Source organism: Kryptolebias marmoratus, linkage group LG18, assembly GCF_001649575.2.
Source record: "Kryptolebias marmoratus isolate JLee-2015 linkage group LG18, ASM164957v2, whole genome shotgun sequence".
NCBI lineage: Eukaryota > Metazoa > Chordata > Actinopteri > Cyprinodontiformes > Rivulidae > Kryptolebias > Kryptolebias marmoratus.
Window position 1 is genome coordinate 16,250,424 of NC_051447.1, and position 17,422 is coordinate 16,267,845.

At 40.6% G+C, this 17,422-nt stretch overlaps 1 protein-coding gene across 1 annotated transcript in view; it reads right to left on the reverse strand.

Annotated features, from left to right (window-relative positions):
- Positions 1-477: 477 nt before the first annotated feature.
- LOC108241015 (protein phosphatase 1H) overlaps positions 478-17,422 on the reverse strand; it is a 19,932-nt gene continuing 2,987 nt past the window's right edge. Inside the window, exons 2-10 of the mRNA XM_017424899.3 lie at positions 12,466-12,655; positions 10,383-10,754; positions 7,965-8,077; positions 7,788-7,872; positions 7,557-7,675; positions 6,464-6,527; positions 5,377-5,484; positions 4,446-4,597; positions 478-4,365 (exon numbers count right to left, since the gene is read on the reverse strand). Coding sequence (XP_017280388.1) covers positions 4,218-4,365; positions 4,446-4,597; positions 5,377-5,484; positions 6,464-6,527; positions 7,557-7,675; positions 7,788-7,872; positions 7,965-8,077; positions 10,383-10,754; positions 12,466-12,655 — 1,351 coding nt within the window. The 3' untranslated portion in view covers positions 478-4,217. The remainder of the gene's footprint in view (positions 4,366-4,445; positions 4,598-5,376; positions 5,485-6,463; positions 6,528-7,556; positions 7,676-7,787; positions 7,873-7,964; positions 8,078-10,382; positions 10,755-12,465; positions 12,656-17,422) is intronic.

Here is a 17,422-nt window from a genome sequence, read left to right on the forward strand (position 1 = left end):
CAGGAAAGTGGTCCCCCAAGGACCAGAACCAGGCACCTTTGGATTAGACAAATCCATTTTAGGACCGTCATCATAACTCGTAGCAAATGGCTTTAAAACAATTAATATTTTCCCTTTTGATCAAGCAAAAACAATCAATATTTTGGACCAGATTTGCTTTGATTTCTAGTTAAGTTGAATTGAAACGATTGATTTCAACAACTTGACCAATTTTGCACCTTAATGATTTCCTCAAAGTTTGGAACATGTAAAGGAAATCATTATTATTCTGGAATTATTACACAAAGGATTCATTTCTCTTCAGATTTCCGTCGTGATTAATGTTGACACAGAACAGGAGTAACGTTCTGTAGTTCTAACAAACCGTTTGGTTCTCCATTACACTTTTAGACACCAGCTAATGTTTGTGTCAGAATCTGAGAAATACAAAAGTAATAGTTTTGATATTTAATACATTTAAAACGAGTCAAAGTGCTGTTTTTTGTTCCATGTATCTTTAACATTTATTGTCCTTTTTCATTTCCGGATAAGAAACACTGAAGGTAAACATTGTTTTGTTTTTGTTTTTTCTCTTTCCAAAGTCAGTAGCATGAGGAAACGTTAAAAATATTTCTTTTTGACTGTTTTTTTTTTGTTTTGTTTTATAAAATGTACATCTCACATTCACAGAGAAGTTAAGGGTAGCACAATAGTCACTTAAAAACAAACCGAGCCTCAAATTCTCTCTTTGCTACAGAAAAACAAACTTCCTGTATTCAACCTTGTAGTCGTGTCAGGTAGAAAAATCCAAAAATAGTGACAAAGTTTACAATGAAACAAAGAAAAAGCAGTCTGGTTGATGGTAATTAATAAATATTTACGTCCTAAAGCTTCCTGTATTTAACACCAAATTTCATAGTGCCAATAAACCGTCCTGGAGGGCTCGTCGTCTTTAGAAAACCCAACATTAATGAATAACTAAACCAGGTAAGAACCTGAGTTTATGTGCAAGAGTTGGGTGACCCGATGGGACCAGACAAATAAATCATCCATTAATTATTTCCACATTCATCTAAGAGAAAAAGGCTCAAAAACAATGAAGGATGAACATTCAACAGAAATAAATAACCATAACGTTACATTAACAGGTTTCAAGTCCAAAACATTCCCTTCTTACTGTCATTTACAGTTTCAGAAAAGTTAATTCAGGGTAGAGTTCAAAAACAACACCGGAAAACAAAACAAAACCAAACAAACAAAATAAAAATAAAAAACTTAAGACTGAGCTTTTAAAGGAAAATAAATATATATATGGTGCTTGGGTCTCAAAATAAACAACAATCAGCAGCTGCTTAGCAAAATATAGATAGTTATTGTTAAAATAATAATAAAGTTTAAATGTAATACAGTGGCACATAGACAACAAAAAAAATGTCTTCAAACTTATTAATTTTCACTTCATAAAAACAGCCAGCACTAATTTTACACTTTTTGAATTTTGTAACAAATTATAAGTAATAAAACAAAAGTTAGTGTTTTTTAAAGAAACTAATCCTTAGTCTTGTTTATTTTCGGAGTGAGGGCGTTTCTCTGTCTCGCTGTTAGCTTAAGCTAAGCTAAGCTAAATAAAGCTAAGCGCTAGCCAGTTCTTTAACTTTTACCTTATAAAATAGTCTGGAGCAGTTTTTATACCTTTTCATTCTTTTCACAGATTATGAGGGGGAATTTTTTATTTTTTTTTAGTTTAAGCTTTTTACTTTTGTTTAATTTATGAGCTAAGCTATTTCTCCTTGACTCGATGCTAGGTTAAGCTATGCTAAGCTAAGTGGCTGGGAGCTGTTTAACTTTTACTTTATAAAACAGCCTACAAAATTTTTTATGTTATTTCACGTTTTCTTTTGAGGCCTTAATTAACAGCTTTGTTTCCTTTAAAAGTGAGACTGTTTCCCCCTGTCTCAGTGTCAAGCTAAGCTAAGCTAAGCTAGGCTAGGCTAGGTAGCTGCTAGCTGTAGTAGTACATGGTCAAATGTGGATGTTATAATTTCTAAGCTTCTTCTAAGTAAACTTTTAAACTATTTCATATTTTCACTGATTATAAGGAACAAAATAGAAAAGTTAGTGATTTTCAGAGACGTTAATAAAATAGTTTTGTTTACTTTTGAAGTGAGGCCGTTTCTCCTTCTCTCAATGCTAGGTTAGGCTATGCTAAGCTAAGCTAAGCTCAACCTGACAAAACAGCCTGCAGAATTCTTTATACTTTTTGATTTATTTTTTTTAACAGATTATGAGGAATAGAAAATACAAACTTGTTGTTATTCAGAGCCACTAATTAGTAGTTTTGTTTAATTTAGAAGCAAGACTGTTTAATCACGTCTTAAGTGAAGCTAAGCTAGCTCTAACTTCCTCTGCAGACATTTTTTTCCTCCCATGGTAGCCTGTTTAAAAAAAATATAACTTATTTGTTGTTAACCCTAAAGTTGAGCAGTGCAAGTCATAAATAAATGAATAAATAAATAAAAAAAATTATACAAGACAACTTTTTTGGACATATAACTGCTGAAAAACCATGCAGTTTTGTTTTTGTAACCTCACCCGAGTAACTTTCAGTGATTACACTGTTTATTATAAACTTGATTGGCTGGCCTTTGGTTGTAAAAACCTCCTCTTATTCCTGAAATGTACAAAATTGTTCTAATGCCTAATTTTTTTATTCAGTATTAGAAATCTCAAATTGTCAAATGCGTTCTTATGCATTCAGTGCAATTAATGAGAAAAGACTAAAAACATCTTGAGCATTAAAACAAACAAAGATGATTGTTTGGTTTTAAAAGGAATTGATGACCACATTATTGCCTGAGTCAATGAGGAATTAAATCATTTTTCAAACTATATAACTCCTATATAATTAGGGCTGGTTTTTGTTTTGTTTTTATTAAGTTAAATTCATCAAACATCTGGCATTTTAACATTATAACAAAAATAGAAAACAGCATAATTTGTTAATTGTTAATTTGTTAATTTTTCCTTCTTTGGAATCGACTTTTTGTAAAGTAAACATTTGGCCACATTTCTTTAGTGCAATCTCTTCTTTCCTCCGCAGAATAAGCTTAAATAGACAAAACATGCATTTAGTTTGTCCATTAAAGCCGTTTTTTTTTTCCTTTTCATTCCAAACGCCTGTATGCTTGTAACGCTCATGAAAATGAACAACCTCTACAGGTATAACGAGTGGTTTCTGCACATTTACAAACGAATAACATTATCACAAATTCTTCGATACATGACGTAAAGACAAATCCAGTCGGTACAAAATAAACAGCAGTTCAAACCATTGCACCGTTGCTCATCTCAGGCCTACAATAAGTTACTGCATGTCCTGACAGAACTACATCCACTGACCGAGGCAGCATCATTTCAATGTATCTGAAGCTATAAAACATGCAGAGCAACAAACAGAAAGCGTTCAGATTTCTTTAACTTTTGTTCAACTTGATTGTGATTCAGGATTTTTTTTTAATCGTTTGCTCCTCCCTGCTGCAGGGAACGTTTAGCCTCGTCATTCCTTCACCCATCGCGGCGACTAAAGTGCAACTAAACTGAGGTACAAGTCATCAAAACGAACGTCAACTTTTCCCTCTTCAGGCAATTTCTGCGCTAAAGCTAGAACACGACTTTGAACTGGATGAAATGACTCGTACCGGAACGGTAAACTTTGTTCATGAGTCGGATCAATCTTGACTGACGGTCCATGACATGTTTCTCCAATCCTCTGCCGTCCGTCCGGGAAGCAGTTCATCGGCGACTGAACCTTCAAAGCCACACCGTGGCAGAACGGGAAAAGATAAAATAAAGTAAACTATAAAGCAGCTGACCGGTCAGCTTGGTCCATGTTCACAAGACGGAGGTATTTTTCTGTAAATCAAATGAAGATAAATATACAGTACAGGAGAAGAAAAGAGGAAGAGTATAGAGCTACAAACAAGGTGAAGAGAAGAATGAACGGATGAGAGCTTTTCTCTCTCTAAAGAATATTCCCTTATTTTAGCATTTGCAGACCAAGAGTTTTTTGTTTTGTTTTAGACCTTACCTGAACCCTGAACTAATACAGAGAGTTACAGCATCGGCAGAATCTGGGCTTTCCTTCATTTGAGTCTAAGAAAGGGATTAAAAAAATAAGGAACGGGGGATTCTGTGTTCTGACGAGTTCACAGGTCGTTCGCGTCTCTCCGCCAGCCTCGTCAGGGCACCCGATTGCCGTACATCAAAGGTATGATGAAGACCGAAATGTCGTCTCCGGAGCCGAGGCGCTCGTTGGTGATCCTCCAGCCTCGGTCTCTCAGCACGCCGCGCGCTCGCATCACCAGGTCCTGCGCCGCCATCGTGTACCTGAGATGGGGGAACGAGAAACTCAGGCTCGTTTTTCGAATTCGGAGGGGCCCGCAGCGAAGGGACGTGTCGTGTCCCACCTGTGCAAGTCGTCGGGGTCGCAGTTGGACAGAAAGGTGGCAACGGCTTCGGCGACTTCCTCGTTGGAGAGGACGTCCCAGAGGCCGTCGGTCCCCATCACCAGAACGTCATCCGCCCCATGTTCATACTGCATCAGATTGTACACCTTCACCTGCGGAGAAACATCACACCTTCCAACTGACCTCGGCAAACACAAAAATGGCATGTTTTTACAAATATTGGGATCAAATTTGGCACGGTAGTGGTTTTGAGTCATCTCCGACACGTACGCCGAGTGCCAGGCGTGCTAGTTTTTAATTTTATGTGAAGAATTTGGATTCTTTTTACTTCATGTCGATTTAAATGGACTTAACGTGCAAAAGGAGTGGCAACAAACAGCCAGTCCAACATGTGGACACCTGCAACGGATACATTCCTCCGGACACTGGCCCCTTCACAGAGCTCAGTTTACGATGTTTTACTTTCTGACTTCAAAGCTGTTTTCCAGAGAAAGCAGATGAGAGGCTTCAGTGAGAGCTGTGAGCAGAAAAAAGAGGGAGAGAGAGAGCGAGCGCTGGGAAAAAGTCTTGATGTGAACCTGCGGTGAACCCCAGTAATAATGAATTAAAGATTAAGCGGAGAGCTCTGGGAGGGGAAACTGGAAGAAATCCATCAGACAAACTGCGTCAGGAGATGAAAGCGCTTTGAATCCAGCGCCAGACGGAGAGACAGGTGAGCTGGAGTTCTCCAGCAGCACAGAGACGGCGGTGAATACACGGCAGGGGTAAAAACGGGGGAAATAATGTGCCGTAGCCTTTATATATCCACTGAAACATACATCTTACACAGAAACATCCTCTGAAAGTGCATCCATCCTCACAAAAAGAGGCAAAAGCTTTATTTTTGTAGTGGAGGTGATGTAATCACGTCAGCAGCAGAGCTCACTCTTACCTCAGGGCAGCAGGACAGGAACGGCTTTATGTAAATGTTGGAGTCGTGAACTTTGAGGTCGTGGTCACCGAGCCCACGGGTCACGCCGATCGTTGCTAGAACTCGTGCCTAGGAGCCAAAAAGCATTTTGAGCTGTTATCGAAGATGTGAACACAGCTTTAAAATACAGAAGACTCACAACCCAGCTCCACAGGTCACACAGAAGTGACAGAAATGCACAAACTAGAGTTTTTATTTGCAATCTGAACTATTTTCACCCACTTTTTAGTCACAAAATTGCAGTTAAAATGCCAATGTGTCACAAAAACAATATAAAAATCAGTATAATTTGGTCCAAAGATAAAAAGGGGGAAAGAATGGTGATAAATATGATTTTTATGTTTGACTAACAAATTAAAACACAAAACATGACTTGGTTTAGGAGCTCTGACAAGAGACACAGTTAAATTCTGTTTTGTATTAAAAAAAAAACAATAGTTTGGCATAAATTACACTTAAATCCTCTCCCTAATCTCTTCTAAATGTAGATATCTTTGAGGTCTAAATGTTAACTCCAAATTTTTACTTTCAGACCCGATTTTACTCTAAATGACTGAACGTTTTAGATGTTTAAACCAAAAAAACAGTAATTATTTGGTCCAAAACCTTTTGAAGCAAGTCTAGATAAAACCTGTGACCAACTGATGAAACTAAACCTTCTGGATCTTATTTAAAAATTTATTTACAGACTTTCATTGAGACGATGTTGTTGTTAACTTCTCTTTATGCTTCTCAATTTATCTCATCATGAGTCATTACTAAAGACAAATTAGATCATTTCAGCCTGCTGTTAACACAGAAGGCTGCTGGTATTTCCCTTTTTTTTTAAAAACTGAGCTAAAACAGAGTTTTTGCACTGAAATTTGAATGTATGTACAATTTAAGTAGCTATAGACGCCTGCTCAGGTTCCTTTGTCTGAATATCAGAGCTTGGAATACGATATTTCTGGTGCATTTTACTTCACAGTTAAATTGCTTTGTCAGGGTTAAGACTGTTTTGGATGATTTAGCCGTAGGGCTTGAAAGGAGCTTAGACTCACACACTTACCTTTTTCCCTTCGCCGTATATAAGAGGAAACTTAAGATCGTCGTCTTCGATAATCTTGTACGCCCTAAGTGTAAAATAAAACCAAACAAAACAGAAGTGGGAGAAAAGGGTGAGCTTTAGTCTGGTTTTCCTCTCTTAACCTCTTATGACCTCAAGTTTTGTTAAGTGAAACACATTTGAAATTAAAAACCAGCATTCGTTAGCGACTGGCTAATGTAGCGCAGTTGCTAGTTGCTAAAGGACAATTTGCTAATTTATAATAACAACAACAACAAGAAATATTTATCAAATGGACTAAAACCAAAAAGGAACTGAAAAGAAAAGCTACTATGAAGACATTTGTTAAGAAAAACAAAAACAATTTATATAAATTAAAGCTAACGCCAACAACTAGCGGCTAAACATTGTGAAGCTAATAGTTGCTAAAGTACAATTTACTACTTCATAAGAACAAATAAGCAACATATTTATTTTTCAAAAGGATGAAATTCAACATTAGAGCTAACAGGAGACCAAATATTATGGAAACATTTGTTGGGGAAAACAAAAACACAACTATGTTACAGCTAACGTTAGCAACTAGCTGCTAAACATAGCAGATTTGCTAGTTGCTAAAGTACAATTTGCTAATTCATAACAACAACAACAAGAAATATTTATCAAATGGACTAAAACCAAAAACAGAACTAAGAAACAAACTATTATGGAGTCACTTGTTAGGAAAAACAAACACAACTAAATTAAAGCTAACGCCAACAACTAGAGGCTAAACATTGTGAAGCTAATAGTTGCTAAAGTACAACTTACTAATTTGTCATAATTAAAGATCAACATATTTCTTTTTCAAATGGATGAAAATCAAAAATAGAGCTAATAGGAAACAGAATATCATGGAGAAATTTGTTTGGAAAAACAAAAAGGCAGCTAAATTAAAGCTAGCATTAGCAACCAGCAGCTAAGTGATGTGGCTCTAACTCTGTCGACTCCACAGATACTGAGCTCAAATTCAGTGTGGTAGTAGCTGAGAGTCGTCCCCATTGCGTCTGATCAGATTCATGTCGATATCTGGTAAAAAAGCGGTGACTTTTCTTACCATCCGCTCATGGTGAAGTCTCTGTAGAGCATCCTCTTGCCCACCTCCTTCCTCTGAACTCTGCGGGGGAATTCCAGGTGCGTGAACTCATTCCCCAACAGGTGAGGCTGCATGTAACCCTGGAGGACAGGCATTTGAAGATTCAAGAGTCGGACCGGAGATATGTCATCTGCAATTATATTTTCAACACAACCCGGAATCATAACCGCGTTCCGTTCGAAGCTGCCTTACCAGGAACTGGAGTCGCTGTCGCTCTGACTCGGGGGTGAACTCCGTCGACATGGGTATGATCTCATTGTTTCTGATAATGATAGCCCTGCAGACACGCACAGCGTTTAAAAGAACGCACGACTCTCCTCGTCTCGGCCCCTCGGGCTTAAAAAATAAAAAATAAAAAATCGTATTTACCTGCTGTCGCCTGCGTTCCCGACGTACAGTTTCCCCAGCAGGTAGACCACAGTGAGAGCCGTGCAGCCGCCGGTGATGTTGTAAACTTGCTTCTCCCTCTCGATCTGGGCGTCCTGAGAGACAGAAGACCAGAGGCGGTCAGCGTCCGCCGACACGCGGCAGGAGATCGCGGCACGGAGTCTGAAACTTTAGTTATCCGGCTGCAACTGAAGGAAACGGAAAGAGGAGGAGCAGCTGGGATTTTGGATCTCGCATCTTTGTCGTGGAGCAAGACAACAGAATAAAGAAGTCACCTTTCAACCAGTATCTTACTATTTTCTATTTCCTTTTTTTGGAAAATCCTAACCTATTTTTATCCGCCCTCTAATTTACAATTTAATTTCCTGGAGTAGCCTTTTCAAATGAAGTTAGGGAGATCTGGACCGACAATCATCTGCATCGTTTTTAGACCTGAACATTCAGGGCTGTGGCCTCGGATGCTATGTTACAGAGGAGCTGCCAGGGCTATAATTTACAAAATATAACTAGGAAGGCTTCGAGATGCCTGGGACTGGAAATGGGCAGCGATGTTCTACTAAAAACGGGACAAATTTGAGGAATTAACTCGATCATTACAACCATATATAGCTTTTTTCCCAAGTTGTTTCCTAACGGTTCTTTTCCAGTCGGTGTGCTCTTTTTCGACATGACAACTATTTGAAGAAAACTCAAACGATTTCAGACGAAGCTGAAGAGTGGGTTTTTTTTTTTTTGGCCGAAAATACCCGATCCTACCTGCAACAACTCTGTGACTATTAGGAGGGAAATTTGTTGCGCTGTTTATTTATTTTTTAAACCTGTTTAAAACAAGTCGCCAAGATTCGCAGCTGGCTTTAGGATGTCGAGAATCTACACCAACATAATGTAAAAACAACTTCCCAAAATGGTGGATGAAGATTTGAGCGTGGTGTCTTTTCTGTAAAAGCGGTACGTTTACCTAAAAAGCACCTCAAATGAAAAATTTCCTTCATATTTCTTACATAAAACACATCAGCCAGATTCTGTTTCTGTTTTTGCGCAGCAGGTCGGTGAAAGATGACATGAAATCCTGCAGACAGGCGGTTTTTCTCTGCAGCTCCTACATTTCCCTTATAACGGCTTTAAATGATGCAGAGATGATCTTCAATAAATGATGTGCGAGGAAGCGGCGTCTCGCCGAGAGAATGAGAGGATGATAGCGGCGGCTTATCTTACAAAAGCTTTTACATAACTTTGTTTTTTTTTAAGAGTGGAGGTTGAGCTTGAGCTGCGTTCTGCTGCCATCTAGTGGCTAAAACCTCGCCTCCTCACAAAAACAGCCTGATCACAAACAGATTACATTAAATAATAAACAATCACTTTTAATTAAATGTCTTTAAATAAATAAAAATAACTCGCTGAGGGAAATTTACCAAATTAAACTTTAAACCTGAAGCAGAGCTCAAGAAATTTTTTTTAATGTAGCTGAAGAATAAGAGCTGTTAAAGTTAAAACAAGCAGAACAGGAGCTAAAATCAGCAAAACAGTAGCTAAAACCCAAAATGAGCAACTCTGTTACTGAAAGGTAAATTAATATCACGGTAGCTAAAGGCTGAAATAAACAAAATTGTAGCTGAAAGATAAATGTAGCATAACCACAGCTAAAAGTTGAAATTAGCAAACAATGTCTGTGAGCTAAAATTAGCAAAACTGTTGCTTAAAGCTAAAATTTACAAATCAGGAGCTAAAGGCTAAAATGAACAAAACCGTAGCTGAAAGCTAAATGTAGCAAAATATTAACTAAAAGGTAAAATTAGCAAAGCAGTAGCTAAAAGTTTAAATGACCAGACCATTGCTAAAAGCAAAATTTTACAAACCAGGAGCTAAAGGCTAAAATGAGCAAAACAGTAGCTAAAAGCTTAAATGAAGAAAACCATAGCCAAAAGCTAAAATGAGCAACATAGTACCTAAAAGCTTAAATGAAGAAAAACATAGATAAATGCTATAATAAGCAAAACTGTTGCTAAAAACTAAATTTTACAAATCAGGAGCTAAAGGCTAAAATGAACAAAACCATAGCTAAAAGCTGAGTTTAGCAAAACGGTAACTAAAATCTAAAATGAGCAAAACAGTAGCTAAAAGTAGCAAAATAGAGGCTAAAAGTAGCATAAGAAGACAAACAGCTGAGTGAATGCTGACTCAGGTTAAAAAATAAAAACAACTGGACTTTTCCTTTCAGCTACAGTATAAAAGTCCAGTTGTTTTAGTTTTTAACCTTTTTTGGATTTACCACTTCCTGGGTGACAGAGAATCTGCACCAACATGAAGTCCTAAATGCTATATTTTCTGTATAATTTTCAGTTCTACGAGCTAAAGGGAGCTGAAATGAGCTAAAAGGAGCTCTTGTTGCGTGTCGCTCACCATCTCTTTGAAAGCGTTCTCCACCGCTCCGATCACCAGGCTCTCGTGTTGGACCTTCTTCTCCATGTAGAAGCGTGGCGGAGGCGGCGTGGCGGACGGCGAGCTCGGCGCTCCGGCGGCCCCGCGCAGCGAAGCCGCTCGGGTCAGGGCCCGGTGAGGTCCCGGGGCGTTCCCCTGCAGGTAGGGGCTGTTATCAGGCTCCTCCCCCATCACGGTGGGGGGGAGGGCGTTGAGGTTGCGCAGGATCTCGATGACGGCCTGGAGCTGGCAGGCGATGTGGTGCTGAAGCAGCCGGGAGGCGACGACTGCGGCCCCCGAGCCGGCGTGGCCGTCGAACAGAGCCCAGTAGTGGAAAACGAGGCCTTCGCTGTCCTGCGGAGAAAGTCACACTCACAGTTCTGCCATGTTTGTCTGGATCTGTTAGCTCTCAGCTACTACCAGACCAGTTGTATTGGCTCAGGTGGCCATCTTGAACTGAGGCGACTCCAAATGTTAATAGCTTCATGAACTGGTATCGACAAAATAACTCAAAGTTAAAGCACAGCCCAACGTCTGACTGGAAAAATAATTTCCCCCAGCTACGACTGATGACTTTTAGATCCCTGCAGAGAGGTGCTGAGTGATGGAAGTAAAAACTGAGCAAACTGCACGCCTCACGAGAAAAAGAAACGAGCTCCACAGCTGGGGAGGACATTCAGAAATCCTCTGCGGATTTCTCTAATAATGTCACTTTTGGAAAACAAGCCGACTTGGAAGAAGAAATTAAAATGTGCGAGTGAGTAATCAGAGAGGAGACACCCAGGAGAGCGCTTCGTGACTCGTGCTTTTCAGGTGGGAAGAGCCGAGATCGTATTTCACTTCACTCTTTGGAGGCAGAAACTGTCATCGTGTCTGCTTACCCAGTTTGTCAAATGGCCTTGAAGCAGAGAGTCACAGTTCTGTTTAGGTTTTATCTTTGCTTGGGTAGATGCAACCTAGCAACTAAAATGACAAAAAGTAGGAGTTTTATCCATTTCTGGACATTTAATACAGGCTTCTGTGGAAACCTTTTCTTGACTGAAGGCCGATTTGTCGAGACTCCTCTGAGGAGGAGTCACAGTGTTTGTTGTCCTGCTCGTACTGAGCCGCTTTCTAACATCGACGTTCATGGAAGATGTCATGCCTGAACCACCCGAGCGGTCTCCTTTTGATGCGGAGGAGCAGCTACTGTATAATGGAGCTCCTCATCCTGTTTCTAAGGCTGATCCTGGCCTTCCTCGCAAGGAAGCTCATTTTAGCCGCTTGCATCCAAAATCTCGTTCAGATCCAGGATGGTGGAGCCTCGAGGCTCCACCATCCTGTTCTCCAGAAGCTCGTCCACAAGTCGTCCATTTAAACCAGGTGTTTTAAAGCAAGAACACGTCTAAAACATGGAGGAGAGTGTCCCCCGAGGAACGGGAGTTTGACTCGTGTGATCTCCTTCTATACCAGTGATCTCCAATCCTGGTCCTCGAGGGCCACCATCCTGCATGTTTGACTTGTTTCTCTGCTCCAACACACCTGATTCAGAGGTTAAATCACCTCTCCATGTTCTGCAGAAGCCTGTTAATCACTCATTGATTCAAATCAGGTGTGTTGGAGCAGAGAAACAAGTAAACATGCAGGATGGTGGCCCTCGAGGACCAGTGTTGCCGACCCCTGATCTATACCAAGACAGACTGGAGAAGTGCCTTCATTATCGCCCCAATATGTCGACTCGTCTTCCGTTTCGTCCCGCTACAACTCACGAACAGGACTCCCAGAATACTGGAACTCCTTCGCTTGATGCAAAGAGTGAACCTCGGACTTAGAGGGAGCCTTTTGGAAACGTAGAGGAGCTGAGTCTCATCCCAGCCCCTTCACGCTCGGCTTGTTGGTTGAAGAAGCCAACAGAATCCCCTCGTCTGCAAAAAAGCTGAGAGGAAAACACCCTACACCCTCCTCTCTGCGACCGCGCCTTGAGATCCTACCCATAAACGCCACAAACAGGATCAGATGGTTGTGCTCGTCACCCTCGCAGCGTTCTGTGAGGGTCATGGTCTGAAAACCGCTGAAGAGCTCTTACCTCTCCCATTCTGTTGTGCTCCAGCCGGAGCCCCAGGCCTTCTCCGTTGGGTAAGGAGTTGCGTCTCTTGGCAGTGGGGGTCTTGCTGGGCGTGGAGGGGGGGCAGTAGCTCATTGGTCTCCTTCTCGCCACGACCACCTCGCAGCAGGCCTGGTCCTCGTTCAGCGGACTCTTACCAGCGTTGATCACCCTGCAAGGAGCATACGACGTGGAGTCGTTCATTGATACTTCGGCTGCCTGCTTCCTCCCCTTTCAGAGGAGCTGTCTCATTAAAATCCAGCTGTTGGCGGCAGATGGCACAGGAATTAGCCCGAGCCACAACATCCACATTTTACAACCCATTAACTTTTCGAGTCAACTATCAATAATAACAAAGAGTCCAAAGCTGTCTTCAACGTCCCAATATAAATATATGTTATTATTTGTTGGGTTTTGCCACCAATGTGGTAATCAAAAACAAAATGTTAGAGGCCATATAATGAAAAGAGCTTCTACAGTTTAGAGTTTGTCACTCACCACGAAGCAAAAACAAAGTAAGTCTCTTTACGCTAAGATTTAACCTATATCTTTACTAGTTGGACGTAAACAAGCATTATACTGTATAAATTATCTCCTAACCATCCCCAGAGGTTATTACAGTTGTTGGATAACAGCTGAAAATAGCCGGTGTAATTGGGTTAACAATAAAGGGTGAAAATAAAACCGGAGACCGGTTTGTGACAGACGTATCTGGAGGCTGCTGTCGACTGCGACTGTGTGAAAACACAAATCGGCAGCTTTTATTTATAGACACAAACTGTGGGCTGTTTTCTGCTTGCCGCCGCCTGGTCCTCAGTTTTAGATCCTGTCAACCTCCAGATACAGATATATAAAAAAACGGGGTCATAGAAATCCATGTGACACGATGCAGTTATTAGTGTTTGCATGTCCCAGATTTCCGTTTCTCTCCAGTGACACTGTTTTTAAGTTTGTATTAGGGGATAAATCATTTCCGCAAATATTTTTTTTTTAAGTAAGAAAGCAAGTTAAAAAAAGGCGCCTTCAAATCAATTTTTGGTGTGTTTATTAGAGTAAACGAAGTCCTGTTAGGGGCTCGACTTTACCACAATGACTCAGCTTTGTTCTCTAAACAGCAGAATAAAAAAGCCCCCCGGAGCTCTGATGGTTATTAAAAACAAGCTTTATTTTTCGACACAGGAGTCCCACAAGCGTAGGAGGCGGAGTATATTATGTTCAGTAAAAAGGAGTCAATTTGCACATTTGAACCCTGAATGTAAAACAATTACTGCAAAACAATCATCCTCCGAGTACAACACAGCGCACGTAAGTCAATAATCCTGGTGAAATGCAACAAAAGGCTGCAGCTGGTGGTTTTTGTTTGCACGTGGCTGGAAGTACCCCTCCATTTTATCTGTCCTCGTTTCACCGTCTGCGGGGAAGAATGACTTCCTTTCCCTGCCGATCAAATCTTTGTTTCATTCGCGGCAATTAGCGTTTCCGCTCGTTCGTATTCGGACCTCATTTTCCCCTTCATCACCTAAAAGATGTTTCTGTGATTTCACCTGCATTCAACGCGAGGGCTACCATTAGTACTGGGCAAAATGTTTCGCATAAATAAAGAGTTTTAGCCCCATTTACTTTAAATTTCCTTCCCTTTTTTCCCCCCCACAAGTTTAGATATTCGTAATGAAAAATAACTCTTTCAAGAAATTAAACTGTTGAAGTTAAAACAAGCAGAACAGAAGCTAAAAGATGAATTTAACAAAAAAAAAAATACATAAAGCCAAAATTAGCAAAGCTTTTACTAAAAGCTAAAATCAGCAAAAACAGAGCTATAAGCTGAATTTAGCTAAAGTGTAGCTAAATATAGGAAAATGGTAGCTAAAAGCTAAAAGCTGCAGAAAGTAGAATAAGAAGAGGAAATCAGAACAAGTCTGCTAAAGTAGATTTCAAAGAGATGATTTTTAAAGAAATTGCAATGCATTTCTATGGGGCCTTTTATTTAAAGTGAAGTAAAATATTTTGAAAAGTAGAAAAGTTACAATAACCAAAAATTCCGACGCTCGTCTCCTGAATGAGCCGAATGTTTTGATATATGAACGGTTAAAATAACACAAAGTCTTAGACTATACAACAGTGTGAATGCTGACTCAGCATTTATTATTGTTTTTTTTTTACCACTGAAAAGCCCATTTGGGTCAATATCTGCTCATTATCGCTCGCCGCCATGAAAGGCAGGCGATGATAATTAGAGCTGACACAAAAATGTCCAGAATTCAGTCAGTTGTACAGATATTGAGCTAAAATCTGGTGTGGTAGTAGCCGAGAGTCATCCCCAACACGTCCTCTGAGCAGATCACACAAGAGTTGTGTTTAAAGTTTCTGGCGTTCAAGGCAGTGGACGACCGCGCAGGTGAGCAGTTATACCTCGTTAACGACTTCTAGTTTGCAGCTAACTGCTGTGAAGTCAGGAACCTCCTGACCTGAACTCATCTGTCCCGATGCGCCTCAGAGACATTCGATTTAACGGCCTCTCCTTTACCGACCTGATCCTGTAGAAACAAGTCATTCTCCACCTGATCTGACCTCGTTTGTTTATTTTTTGTTTTTTTTTTGTTAGCCCGGAGCAACCGCTGGATACCAACAGAGACCGTCCCTGCCTGCGCGCCCCTCTGTCCTCTGTGGGTCGAGGTGAGTAAAACGAGACGACTCGTAGCATAAAACAAAAAAGCAAGCTCAGTAGGGCTGCGCAGCATATCATCAATGCAACATCAACTTCGCAAAGTACTGCAATAAACTGCAGACCCAAACCAGAAGCCAGTAATGTATTTGGCAATCAGATGGATCCCCACTACATCTTAAAAATCTACAGCTGAAACTGAGGAATGTAGCCAAAGTGCTAAAGAGTTGTGACGATTGTCGACAAAGGTAGAGGAAAATGTGGATTTACTGCAGCTCAAGATGGCTGCTCCTTGGAGCGGCTCTGTTCTTTCATTCTCAGATATTGCTTCTGAAAACTTTCATTTTTCTTTTTTTTTCTGGGTGATTATTTCCTCTGGTATCAGATGCTGTGCAGCTGGGAGGATTTTTACTGAAACCTTTTTACTTTTGGACATTTATTATGGTGTGTAACCATGACAACAAGGTGTCTTTTTTTTTTTTTTTACAACCGGGAGCAGCTGATTAACATCTTTCACTCTTCAGTGTTGAACACGAAGAACCCCTGAAGCCCAGTTTTGGTCAGAACCAAGCAGACCAACCGTAAATCCACCGGAGGTAACGCTCCCAGGAAGCAGCTCGCCACCAAAGCCGCCCGTAGGAGTGCCCCGTCAACCGGCGGCGGCGTGAAGAAGCCTCACCGCTACAGTCCCGGTACTAGAAGTCCACCGAGCTGCTCATCCAGAACCGCCTGGCCCGGGAGATCGCCCAGGACTTCGAGACCGACCTGCGCTTTCAGAGCTCGGCCGTCGTGGCTCCGCAGGAGGACAGCGAGGCTCACCTGGTGGGGCTCTTTGAGGACACCAGGACAGAGGACACATCGGGACAGAACCGCTACAAGACACCCTTCCTGTCCACGGCCATCAGCATCTTTAAGAACTCTTTAAAGAACATTTAATTCCCTTTAGGATTAATAAGTTATTTCTGAGTTATTTCACAACTGCATGTTTTTCTAAACAAATAATATTTGTTTAGCAACACTGTCAACGTACAGGACACTGTCCACTCATCTGTCTCTTAATGCCATCCCAGGTGACTCCGATTGATTATTATTTTTAAAACTGGTTTACAAGTATGTTTAGGCAACCCAGACGGACCATTATCAGCTCCAGGACGTTGGAAAAAGCTTTGACTTCATGACGTGAGAGAGTTCTCGTTACAGGGACAGGAAGCGAAGTGACTTTGACCAAACTTGACTTGGATTTCTCTTCATTATTAGGATAATAAAACCCAGAATGGTTGCTGTAATGAGAACACAGGAGGCTTTAATTACAGATAAACGCTGATCCGAGCCGAACTCATTACCGTCAACAAACCACCGGAGACACTTCCTCGCTGCTCAGAGCGTCGCTCTGCGATTAAATTAAAAAAAAAAAAAAAAAACGAGAAAGAGGTGATCATAGACCACAAGAGTAAAGGAATTGTACGAGGTGAATTTTGTCTAACTTAAAAGAAGTTATTCCTTTATAATAAAACAAAAGTAAATCTAATTATTTGTGAGGAAATCCTCCTTACGACTCACTAATTGATTATTAGAGGGCTGTTCAATAATAATAACATTTTTGTTTTCATTATTTTTAAGCTATTACAATATTATAAGCTGATTCAATAATCCTTTAAATATTAACACTTTAGCATTAACGATCGGTGTCAACCCTGTCTGTCTGTTAGTAAAATATCTCACGAACCAGGGGACAGCATGCGTGCTCTTCCTCACCGCTGATGATGATGATGATTTCCTGAGGAGAAGCTGATCAAAGTGCAAATTCCAGTCAGGAGCTCGCCTCCTTTATTATTGAAAAGCTTTGATTAATAGTTTTTCCATAGATCCATTTAACAAAAATCTTTTACACTTTTTCAATTTATCCCACGACCATCCTCAGGGATAAGCTAAACAACCTGTATATAATAATAATAATGCAACAAATTGTCTCTTAAAATAGTCACAGTTGGTGGATGTGACTGCAGCAGCAGGAGACCTTCGTCACACCAGCACCTTTTGCTCTTTTCTGATCTCCGTATATTTTAATCTACTGGAGTTCATGTTTAAAATGAAGATTTATGAACAGTTTTTAGGATTTTTGTTGGCGCCGTTTTCAAAACCTGGACGTGTTTTCTGTCAGAAGAGCTACAGCGCAGGTGTCAAAACAGCGACACCTCAGCGCTGTGGAGACGGGTTGGAGACGTCCGCAGCTAAACCGAGACATGTTGGAGACGCCTGCAGCTAAACTGAGACAAG